Genomic DNA, 12,190 nt, shown 5'->3' on the forward strand with positions numbered 1-12,190 from the left:
TTCTCAACTACTTTAAGATAATTCCCAGCCCAGCTGGTGTTGCTCAGTGGTTGAGCATCGACCCATGAACCAAGAGGTCACCAGTTCGATTCTTCATCAGGGCACATACCCTGGTTGCAGGCTTGATCCCCAGTAGAGGACATGCAGGAGGCAGCTGATCGATGATGTTTCTCTCTCATCAATGTTTCTATCTATTCCTCTCCCTCCATCTCTAAAAAATCAATAAAAACGTTTAAAAAAAATGCATTAAAAAAAAAAAGGAAATTCCCTGCCATAGCCTAAAGGGGAGAGGCGAGAGCAAACCAAGGTCAAGGCCAAAGGAAAGGCCAGAGACCAGGTGTGGAGTAGAGGGCAGAGCCAAGAGCCCAGAGCTTGTCAGAGGAATGGATGCTAGTCTGTTTCCTCATCTGTGAGATGGAAACAGTAATAGCATCTATCTTCAAGGGTTGTTCAAGGATTCAATCAGGTAATCCAGTAAAGCCCTTGGTACAGTCCCTAGAACATAGGAAGTGCTCAGTAAATGTTGGCTTTTACTCTTCATCTCAGATCCATGGTCGTAAGGCAGGGGTGAGAAAACACATTTCTCCTTGGGGACTGCGGATTGTGTTAGCTGACCTTTATCACTCGGGTCTGTGGCTCCCTAGGAGTGGACATTTTTCACCCTCTCTCCCTTTTCTTTTTTTAAATTTTTTTTCATGCCGCCAAGAGTAACCTGCAGATGCCTCGTTGTCCTTAGCAATGGGCTGTGCCTCTATCCTTGGCAGAGAGAGAGAGAGTCACACTCCAAACACAAGCAGATCTTTTGGATTTTAGAGGCAAGCTGACTGGGTCCAAATCCCAGCCCCGTCACCAGCTAAGCTGCTGGGATGAGTGCATTGGCGCACCAGAGCCTCAGTACCCTTCGCCTGTGACACAGGAGTAAAACCCATTTCATGGGCGGGCTGCGCAGGTCACATATGCCAACCCCTGGCACTGGCACTGTCTGGCTACCGGACGCCTCTTCTGACGGGAACACACTTGTCTTCGAGGGGATCTATCCCCTTTGGGACTCGAGCTTCTTAGTAGGCTCCAGACCCCCTTCCAGCATGCATCAGGGGGTTCTCCTGCCCACCCCTCTCCCGCAGCAGAGGGAACAGCCCATGAACTCTTAGAGAGGCTGCCTCTACCTCCTCCCCAGCTTTACCTCCCCACTCCCCCCCAAATCCCAGCATCTGTTGCCCAGACAGTCAGCTGCCAAGCTGTGCCCAAGTCTCTCCCGGGTTCACTTGATATGTTGCCACTTTGTTTTGGAAGAAAAGTCGCTATCAGTGCTGGGCCCCGGGGAGGCGGGTCCTGCCTCTGCCAACTGCCAGCCGTGTGCCGTCTCTCTCGTCTTGCCCTGCGAGTCCCAGGTGATCCCGTTACACTTACAGAGTGTGCCTTACCAGGCAGCTGCCACGGGGACCCTGTGGAGGCACAGATAGCAAACCCCAGGCTCTGGGGGGGCCAGGGCCGCCCTGAGCTCAGCTCTGCAATTCTGTGGACAGGCCGGCCGTCATGTCTACCTATTGAGGTAACTATTTCCCTCATAACAACAGCTATGTGCTGCAGGCCTTGTCTTGCACAGAGAAGGGTCTTTCTCACTTAGTGAGCGCTCCCTCTGATCTAGGCACTTGGGAGGGTTTTTCTTGGGTTAACACCCTCCTAGCCATGCAAGGAAGGCCTCATCACGAGCCCCTTGTCACAGGCGGGAAACCAGAGTTGCACAGGTACTACTTCTAATACAATCATCGGAATATTTATCTGCATTCTACATATAGAAACACTGAAGGTCAGAGAGGTCAAGCAGCTGGGAAAGGAGCAGAATGGGAATTCACAGTCTGTTTCACTCAGCAATCCGTAACATGTCATCACTTAGGACAGTGTCACTCACAGGCGCTCAGGCATTGTGTGAGGGGGAGAGAGGAATAGGCTTGCGGGTCTGCTGTTTGCTGCCTGAGCACCTGGGAGTAGCTGTCGTCAGAAGGGGATTGTGGGTGCCTTACCTGACCACGCACTCCGTCTGTGTTATGAAAAACACAGCCCTCCTCTCTCACCCTCCTCAAGGCGATGAAGTGGCAATGAATGTAATGCGAGGTATTCCTGAAGTTTGCTGCCTTTGCCCACCTTAGAAACAGTGTGTCTCAGGAAAAGTTCCCATCGGAATTGGTGCGCTGGTAACCCGCAGGCGCATCTATCTTAGAAAAATGTCTTGTTTTGAGCTGTGATATTCTTTAAACTTTTAGATTAATTGTTAATGTGTGTGTTTGTGGGTTTTTTTTTTTAATGCAGCAAATCACATAGAGCTCCAGATTATTGAATTATCTAGAAAAATCCCAAGCTGGCCACCACTGGCTAGAGTTGTGTTTGCCACAGTCTCCACCACTCCCTAGTACCCTGTGACAGGGAGTGCCAGTCTCCCTGCAGGGTCACCCTCCTCCTACCAGTTTTCTTATATTAGAGCAGGGAAATGAACTTTCTTGTGCTCTATAAAATGGGAAAAAATTAAAAGGCGATATGAGAGAGTGCACGTTTCTATGTAAAAATAAGTATTTCCGCCCACTTATTTGCACCCAAATAAGATAGACCTAAAGAAACAAACCAGGCCCTTTCCCTCTTCCTGGGGAGTCTCTTCCTGGTTGTTGTTGGCGTTTGACTTTAACACTTGTCTTAGGCCAGGGGTGGGCAAACTTTTTGACTTGAGGGCCACAATGGGTTCTTAAACTGGACCGGAGGGCCGAAACTAAAGCATGGATGGAGTGTTTGTGTGAACTAATATAAATTCAAAGTAAACATCTATATATATAAAAGCCTAAGTGACTGCCGGCCAGTAGCTATGATGCAAAATGACCACCAGGGGGCAGACACTCAATGCAGGAGCTTCCCAGCGACAGCAACTTTTCAGAGTGCACTCTTGCACTCTGGGACCCCTGGGGGATGTCAGACTGCTGGTTTCGGGTGATCCCCACAGGCCAGGTTGAGGGACCCCACTGGTGCACGAATCCGTGCACTGGGCCTCTAGTCATTACATAAAAGGGTACGGTCTTTTTTTTCAATAGTTTTATTCATTTCAAACGGGCCGTAGTGTGCCCACGGCTGTCTTAGGTGGTGTCTGGCGCCTCTGCAGGCGGCCTGGGGACCTGGGCCCAGGATGCTCTCAGCCTCCACCTCGTCCCGGGGCTACTGGAGCTTTCCCGTCATGGTTTTGTTCTCTCTTTGTTGCCTTCTCCAGGTGTCCCCTTCCCAAAGAACTTCCTCCAGATCTGCAAGAAGATCCTGTGTCGCCTCTTCCGAGTCTTTGTGCATGTCTACATCCACCACTTCGACCGGGTCATCGTGATGGGCGCAGAGGCCCACGTCAACACCTGCTACAAGCACTTCTATTACTTTGTCACAGAGATGAACCTCATCGACCGCAAGGAGCTGGAGCCCTTGGTGAGTGTCACCCTGCAGTGACCAATTCACGCCCCGGAACTTAGCCGTTGGTCACGATGTACTTCCGGACCCAGGCAAATTGCTCACTAATGGGTCCATGTTAGCGGAAGCATTGCAGAATGAGATTGACTTTAAAGGTCGTGGAAGGTCAGAAGATGCCAAATGTCCATGACCACCAAATAAGGGTCTTAAATTCCTCTCGGAGAGGTGGCAGGATAAAATGGGACTGTAATAGTTGGGCCAAAGGGAATAGCTTTAATTCTCAGCTCCAACACCAGTCACCTAATGACTTAATCCCTTAAATCAGGGGTCCTCAAACTTTTTAAACAGGGGGCCAGTTCACTGTCCCTCAGACCATTGGAGGGCCAGACTATAGTTCTAAAAAAAACTATGAACAAATTCCTATGCACACTGCACATATCTTATTTTGAAGTAAAAAAACAAAACGGGAACAAATACAATATTTGTATTTGCATGTGGCCCGCGGGCCATAGTTTCAGGACCCCTGCCTTAAATGGACACCTTTGCTCTCTCGTGTCATCTCTTAATTGTTATCAAAAGATGATCAAAAGCATCTCTTCAGGGGGTAAATACACACTGAGCACCTTCTGTGTGGCAGCTGTGAAGGTGCCTTGAGTAGCCTTTACTCTGGGATAGAAACAAGCCAGATGAGAGTACAGCATCACAGGACCCTTGCTTTTCATACAGATCCGCTGGGACACAACTTTTTGTGTGTTTTTTAAATTGATTTTAGAGAGGAAGGGCGCGGGAGAGAGAGATAGAAACATCAATGATGAGAAAGAATCACTGATTGGCTGCCTCCTGCATGCCCCCAACTGGGGATTGAGCCCACAACCAGGCATGTACCCTTGACCAGAATCAAACCCAGAACCCTTCAGTCTGCAGGCCAACGCTCTGCCCACTGAGCCAAACCAGCTAGGGCTGGGACACAGTTTTAATAGAACATATTAGGACCCAGAACATTTGATACAAAACTTTGTTGTTATCATTTAGGGGCCAGCATTCATTTTCTTCACAAGTTACTATTTTTTTAAATTTTTTTCTTTATTGATTAAGGTATTACATATCTGTCTTTATCTCCCCATTGCGTTCCCCCCCACCACTCATACCCTCACCCCCCTGGTGTCTATGTCCATTGGTTAGGCTTATATGCATGCATTCAAGTCCTTTGGCTGATTTATCCCTTAACCCCACCCTCCCTACCTTCCCTCTGAGGTTTGATGGCCTGATCAACACTTCTATGACTCTGGCTCTATTTTTGTTCATCAGTTTGTGTTGTTCATTATATTCCACAAATGAGTGAGAACATGTGGTATTTATCTTTCTCTGACTGGCTTATTTCACTTAGCATAATGCTCTCCAGGTCCATCCAAGCTGTTGCAAATGGTAAGAATCCCCAAGTTATTGTTACAATTAGACCCAGTCTGCACTCTAGAAGCCAAGGGCCTTGGGAAACCCACCATCTTTCATGACATGTGGTATCTTAATGTGATGCCCATCATGGATATTTCTAGTCAGCTCTACAAAGGGATTTTTTAGCCAGAATAGCACACTGCTTTATAGTAAAACCCTGCTTTCTTCCTGAAACATTAAGGGGAAGTTTTGTGAAATGTAACTGAGAGAGCATCTGTGTTTTATCCACGTGCATCTGAATAATGTCCAGAGTGCAGAGCAGGCTGTCATCTTCTGCTACCCTATCTTCCTTTCTCTTTATGTAAATGTTTCTAAAATAAAGGTTTCATTACTATTTATGTATGGTGAGGCCAACAGATCAAACTCTCAAAAGATAGTTTGTTATGCTCACAGATCCCAAGAGAAGGGGCACATTGTGTCATGGGGGCCATACATGGAAGCAACCGGATTGGTTGAGGCAGAAGGAGCAGGGAGAATGTGAGCAAGAGCCTGTATTATGGTTTCCCTGGGAAGGAATGGGCAAGGCAGGTAAGGAAGTTTAAGATGAACCCGTTTGAATCATTTCAGAGGGCTCTGGGCCTAGGGGCTACCTGGTTGTCTGGTAGCTGGCCTTGGGGTGATGAGGGCAGAGGAGTAGGAACCTAAGTGTAAGAGGAGAGAGAGGAAGTGGTTGGGGTGTGGATTCTGTTGGTAGGGATTGATGAGTGAGTAAATAGCTTGAGGCTGAATTATTTACTATCCCTAGGATTGGCTAGCCCTGGGACCTTCGTGGTCTGTAAGACTCTAGATGTTAAAGAATCCAAGTACAAAAAATAAAACACATGTTGAATACAGTACAGTACCTGTATCTGGCAAAGAAGGTGTTAGTGAATGTCATGTATGATCTTTAGAGTTTCTGAACTTGAATTCTGTTATAATGCTATCAGAATATATGGTAGATCTTTTATTTTATTTTATTTATTACTACAGGCCCGTTGCACAAAGATTTGCGCAACAGGCCTTCCTTCCCCTGGCTGCCGGCACCGGTTTTCCTCCGGCACCCGGAACCCAGGTATTTGGTCCAGCCGCAGAGGAGAAGGCAAGCTTCTTCAGTCTTCAGTCTTCAGTCTTCACTCCATGCCTGCATATGCAAATTAACCACCACCTTTGTTGGGTTAATTTGCATACCCATTCTGATTGGCTTGTGGGTGTAGCGGAGTGACACCAATTTGCATGTTTCTTTTTTATTAGTGTAGATATTATTTTTTTGCATCACTCAAGAATTCTGGAAGAGGGCAAGACTTTCTGGGTATAATTAAGGCATATCATTGGCTAAAGAAGTGCTAATTTTCTTCATATTTATTACAACAGCTTTCTAGAAAGCTTTTGGGGACAGGAAGTATGTTGTCCTGAATTTGTTCGACAGCTAGTGTAGGAAGAAGCTGAAGTGCCTCTTGAGTGAGTTGGCTAGTCTGGCCTGTGTAAAGGCTGCCGTGAGTAAACAGCCACTTCAAGAAGAAAAGGCTATGCAAACAGCTCAAGGGGGTTACGGGTAAAATGCTGGGAAGAGTGATAAAGCTAATTTTAGAAAATGTCAAGGGCAAAGGAAAGCGTGGGTGGGGCCGTGAAAGGAAGAGAGCAGAGAAACCACTCTGACCTCACAGAGAAGAGAACACGCTTCTGCTTCCCGCAAGTGTAGAACTGACACGCTCAGGTGGAGGGAATACCTTCATCTGACCTGCAGGTCCCCCAGGAGGAAGGGTGCCACTAAGCACACACAGTGTTGGTTCCGCTGAGCTAAAGGAGCCGGAGCATCGGATGGACAGATCTGAACATCAGTTTCTACTTCTACAGAAACATAAAGGCCATTGTAGGACGTAGCTGAGTGAAGTCAGAAAGTACAGAAAGCCCTTTTCTTTGCCATCAGACAACTTTGTTATTTTCTGAAGAAGAGGCCACTGGGGTTCTAAGACCTGGCCGTGCCAGGAGCTGACTGAAGTCTTAGAGCCACAGAAATGCCTCCTAAAGCCCTGTATTCTAGATAAGAGCCTCTTTTGGGGGAAAACTACCACTGGATTAACCAGAAATTATTAACAGTGGAGGGGAGGGTATCAGAAACATATTTCTTTAAATCTTGCTTCAAGTAGTATCCTTCCTATCTTTATGCTTTGTTAATTATGATTCCAGGGAGACTAATTTTGATGCTTTTACAAATTAACAGCAAATGTTTTTAATGCTTAATTATCTGAAATTATATATTTATTTTACACAAACCAGAACCTATAAAAAAAAAAAAGAAAAAGATATTGAGGATGTTTCACGAACAATAACTATGCAATGTCAAACTCTGGATACTTAGCATAGCCCACTATGAATACTGTACTTGTGGACTGTTATTACTGAAATGAGCGCTTTCAATAGCTGACGGTGCTAGAATTCCTAACTTCTAAATCCACTGTTGCAAATGCATGTATTAAAGTCAGTCACAGCATATCAAATCAACACATTTTTATTTTTATTTGATTTGCATAGATCAAGCGCCCAATATATGCAAAGTAAATTGCTCAGATGTTCTAAGTACATAAGAAAGATATACTTTTGAGGATTTACAGATGCACTCTTAAAAAATGTAAAATAATGACTGCCACTCATCTTTGACCCTTGAAGGATGACCAAGAAGTCAGGCATTTGGCTTCACATTCTAGTCATACATTCTTTAGACTCGAATGCAGCCAGGGGCCAGAGGACACCATTTGTCCTGCCGGTATCCCTTAGAGCATTAGCATTCCCAGGGCCCTCACTGTCATTCCTTGGGATCCTACAGTTTAGATTCCCCCACCTCCTGTTTTCCTCCGCCATGCTTCCACCTAGTGTACCGACACTCCTCTGCTCCCAGACTCGCCCAGTTGCATGTCCAACACACTGGTTGTGTTGAGGGTCCAGCCTCCCACAAGGGTAGAGATTCAGTCTCATACAGTGCTGGGGACAAAGCCTAACTCTCTAGATTCAGACCCTAGAGACTTCCTTTATTAACTTGCAATCTTGAGCAAGATAGTTGACTTTTCAAAGCCTCATTTTCCTCATTCATAGAACGAGTATAGTAATAGACTTGTTATAAAAGTTACATGGGTTAATCTCATGGTAGGTGCTCAAGAAGTGTTAGCTGTGAAGCGAGATCATGAATGTAACGTAGCTGGCATGTAATAAGCAGAGGTACCATAATGTTCTCTTCTCCAGATCCCATGGCCTTTGCCATCTTAGTGATCTGCCTGGTAGCCTGGTAGCAGAAATAGTTCATTGAATTGGTGCCACCCTCTTGGAGGGATGGCTGTGTATGTGACATAGCTTGCATTGCTTATGTTGCCTGGTACATAATAAATCCTAACTGTATTTTTGAATTGAGAAGAGAACTTTGTGGGTGACCCACCTCCATCAAAAAGGATTATACACGAGGTGTTTATTCTCTGGTGCTTTCCTCATCTTAGAACGTGTCTACAGACCTTCACTTGCCCACTGTTGGAAGTAATGCTTCATCCTATCGGATTAGCAAAAGATTTAAAGCAAAATAAAGTGCAGAGCAGTGAAGAGATGCATCCTCAGTCTTAGGCCTGACAGAGAAAAACGGGACTGAAACTCTCTAGCCAGTTCTCCATTCCAGACTCCAACTAGCTCACTCAGGGGATGTTGAATGTTCACACGCTGCATGTGCCGTGATGTGCCGGGCATATAGGGACCAAACCTCCAAAGAGTTAGCACTAAAGACCCCATGTCCTGGGAAAACTCCGTCCCTGGCAAACAGGGCCAATTGGTCACTCCATCAGGCCTCTGAGTGGGAATGCAGTTTGGAATTCAGAAGCTGGGAAGAGGTCACCCTGGCCAGGCACTGAGGACGGCCAGGGCAGCCACCCGCCACAGGGCTTGCCTCCTGGCTCCCATGGGGACCTGCGCCGGTCAGCAACAGCCTGGGAACCCAGGGAATCACAGGCCATGTCACTTGATCTCCAACAGGGAGGGGAGGCTGGAGGACTGACAGAGGCACAAACGTGACAAAGGACCCATTTCTCATGTAAATGCAATTTGGACTCAAGCAAGTTCACAGTTGGAGGCAAGGAGTCCAAATGCTGCTGGTAATTAGAAAGGGGGCCAGACCCTGATTGAGTAAGCAGGCTGCTGGGGCCTTGGCAGTCTAGGAGTCAGCTGACAGGACCAAGCTCATCAGAATCATTGTTAGCAAGCACACGTGGCTAGCAGTATTTTGTTGGCCTTTCACTAAAAACAAAAGTGGACTCAGAGCGGACTGTTAGCAATGCAGAAGCTGCTGAATACGGAGCTGATTAGGGAGGAAGAGAGAGGTTGTTCGCCCTAATGCACCTGCTGACCTCTGGGTGACCTTGGTCTAGGGCAGTGTTGGCGAACCTATGACACGTGTCAGGGGTGACGTGAACTCATTTTTTGGGTTGATTTTTCTTTGTTAAATGGCATTTAAATATATAAAATAAATATCAAAAATATAACTCTGTTTTACTATGGTTGCAAATATCAAAAAATTTCTATGCGTGACACGGCACCAGAGTTAAGTTAGGGTTTTTCAAAATGCTGACACGCCGAGCTCAAAAGGTTCGCCATCACTGGTCTAAGGCCTTCACCTTGTCTTTCCAGGGCTCCATTTCTTTATTTCTATGGGAAAGGAGACTATACCACTTCCTACCTTGTAGCAGTGCTGCTATAAAACGAGATGTCACCGCAGGCTGTTGTTACCTTCTAGTCCAGGGGTGGGCAAACTTTTTGACTCGAGGGCCACAATGGGTTCTTAAACTGGACCGGAGAGCTGGAACAAAAGCATGGATGGAGTGTTTGTGTGAACTAATATAAATTCAAAGTAAACATCATTACATAAAAGGGTATGGTCTTTTTTTTTTAGTTTTATTCATTTCAAACAGGCCGGATCCGGCCCATGGGCCGTAGTTTGCCCACGGCTGCTCTAGTCAGTGCTTCTCCACGGGGGTCTGCACACCAGCAACGTCATAATCCCCTGGAGGTTATTTTAAAATGTTCACACCTGGGCCTCGCCACAGGCACACAGCAGTCAGAATTATTGAGGTCTGTGCCTAGAACCAAGCACCTCAGTCTGCCTCTCAAACCTGAATGTGCCACCTGGGCCTCTTACCAAAATGCAGGCTTTGTGTCAGTGCACCTGGGCCTGGGGTGGGACTTAAGCGTGTACCTTAGCTCCCAGGTGATGTTGATGCTGCTGGTTCCCACACCACATCCTGAGAGGCAAGACTTTCGGTGACTGAGATGCTCACATTTGAGAACTGATATTTTTAGCGCACACACCATCTCTTCCCCTTTTCTAGGGCTGGAGGTTGTTAAGTCGGTGAGATGGGGAAGTAAAGCAAAGAAAACAAAATCTGAAGATCAGTGTTGCTAAGAGTAGTCCTCAAAATGCCGGTCCTGAGTCATGCTCAGTGAAACAGCTTCTTTTCCTTGATCAGATGAGTTTGCGAAAGGCGACACCATCTCCACCCTCAAAAACTCACAACGTACAGTCGCAGATTAAAGGCCCAAAGAAGCCATCCAGTGAAGAAACTGGTCCTATTCTCTGCAGTCCAACCAATGCAACAGCTATTTCTGTTGCTGTTGCTCATGAGCATCTTACAGAGGTCACGGCCCGTGGACATGATCCACAGTTTAGGCAACACTGTTTATCTTTGTGGCGATGTGTCTCTCAAGTCGGAGCTTTGCCTCACTGCCTCTGCTCTGGCCCCAACCACACACCCTCCACAGCTGCCTGGGGTGAGGACCAGGGAAGCCTGAGAGGGAGGTGGGAGGGAAGTGAAACTCCTTTGGGAGGGCTTCCCAGGGAAAAGAAAACCAGCGCTGCTCATTCTCACTCCTCCCACATCATCGCATGACGCCCCGTCGCTGAGTCCTGTTCCTACCATGTGCGCGGCACACAGGCCTTTCAAGAAATAAACACTAGCTTCATTTCTTGAGTTCCAGATGTCCTAGCATGCTCTTTACATGCCTTATTTCATCTTTTTCTCGCATTTGATACCTTTACTTCCAACAGATGTTACTTCTCAATATCCAAACCACGTTGCTCTCCATCCCGCCAGACTCTCCTCACTGCCATTGGTCACACAGAGCTCCCCTCTGCCCCTGTTTGTAGTCAGATGGAGGTTCATGCCCCAAACGATTGTCAGCTTTAGCACCAAAAGCACAGCTATAAAAATGGTGGACCAGCCGATACCGGTTTGGCTCAGTGGTTAGAGCGTCGGCCTGCGGACTGAAAGGTCCCAGGTTCGATTCCGGTCAAGGGCATGTACCTGGGTTGCAGACACATCCCCAGAAGGGGATGTGCAGGAGGCAGCTGATTGATGTTTCTCTCTCATTGATGTTTCTAACTCTCTATCTCTCTCTCCCTTCCTCTCTGTAAAAATCAATAAAATATATTTTTAAAAAATGGTGGACCAGAGGGAAGACAGTTTGAATAGCAAAGATTTGGAAAGCCTTGTCTCCTAAAGGCCCAGCCCAGCCCATCGAGGTCCAAGCATATGCTCACCCTGTGTTCCCCTTCGAGGTGGCCCAGCAGACGCTGGGGTGAGCGCAGTAGCCAAGGTTGGCCTGTCATGGCAAGATCGGGTCAGGACTGTGAAAAGAAGCAGAGCTTCTCACATGAGCCAGAGCTACTCCCCAAAATAGCCGGCAATGGAGAGCCATTGTGGGGCTTTTGAAAGGGCCTTTTCTTTTGAAACATCATCTGTGCAAAGGCCTCTGGGCTGCGTCTTGTCAGGCGGGTTCCTTGACTTCCAGCCAAATGGCTTGGACGGGGACTCGGGTGTTGAAAAGAAAGAGCTTTGACTTTTCCACTATTTTGTTACCACGTGAGTTGTCTGACCCTGAGCAAGGCATGTGAAGTCCTGCTGCCTCAGTTTCCCCATCTATGAGAGAGCATATCTAGAGCCTCCCCCCAGCTTGTCTCACTGAGATTATGATCTTTGACATGGTGTTTTACCAGCCTTGTCCTCCTTCATTCAAGGTGGCCATCTCTTTGCTTAGAGAGGCCTTCATGAATTAAAGCTCACCATGCCAGCAGGAGGTGCGCCTGGCACAGAGTAACTGGAGATTGCATTCAAGGGACTTTGTCCATTTAGATGGTGTGTGTGTGCGTGTGTGTGTGTGTGTGTGTGTCCAGTGTGGCATCTGCTGGTGGTAGTTGTTCAGGGCAACCCAGATGCCCAGAGATGGGTGGGTGGGAAAGCCTGCCAGAAACTGTTTTAGGAGCCTTGGCAGACATACTGTAAAGTGTCAATTTGAAAAA

General features: G+C 47.1%; 1 protein-coding gene across 2 annotated transcripts in view; it reads left to right on the plus strand.

Moving 5' to 3' along the window:
- Positions 1-12,190, plus strand: part of MOB3B (MOB kinase activator 3B) — a 204,614-nt gene that overhangs the window by 168,736 nt on the left and 23,688 nt on the right. For both annotated transcript variants that reach the window (XM_006773729.2, XM_006773730.2), the window contains exon 3: positions 3,251-3,453. In XM_006773729.2, coding sequence (XP_006773792.1) covers positions 3,251-3,453 — 203 coding nt within the window. The remainder of the gene's footprint in view (positions 1-3,250; positions 3,454-12,190) is intronic.

Source organism: Myotis davidii, unplaced genomic scaffold (assembly GCF_000327345.1).
Source record: "Myotis davidii unplaced genomic scaffold, ASM32734v1 scaffold987, whole genome shotgun sequence".
Classification (NCBI taxonomy): Eukaryota; Metazoa; Chordata; class Mammalia; order Chiroptera; family Vespertilionidae; genus Myotis; species Myotis davidii.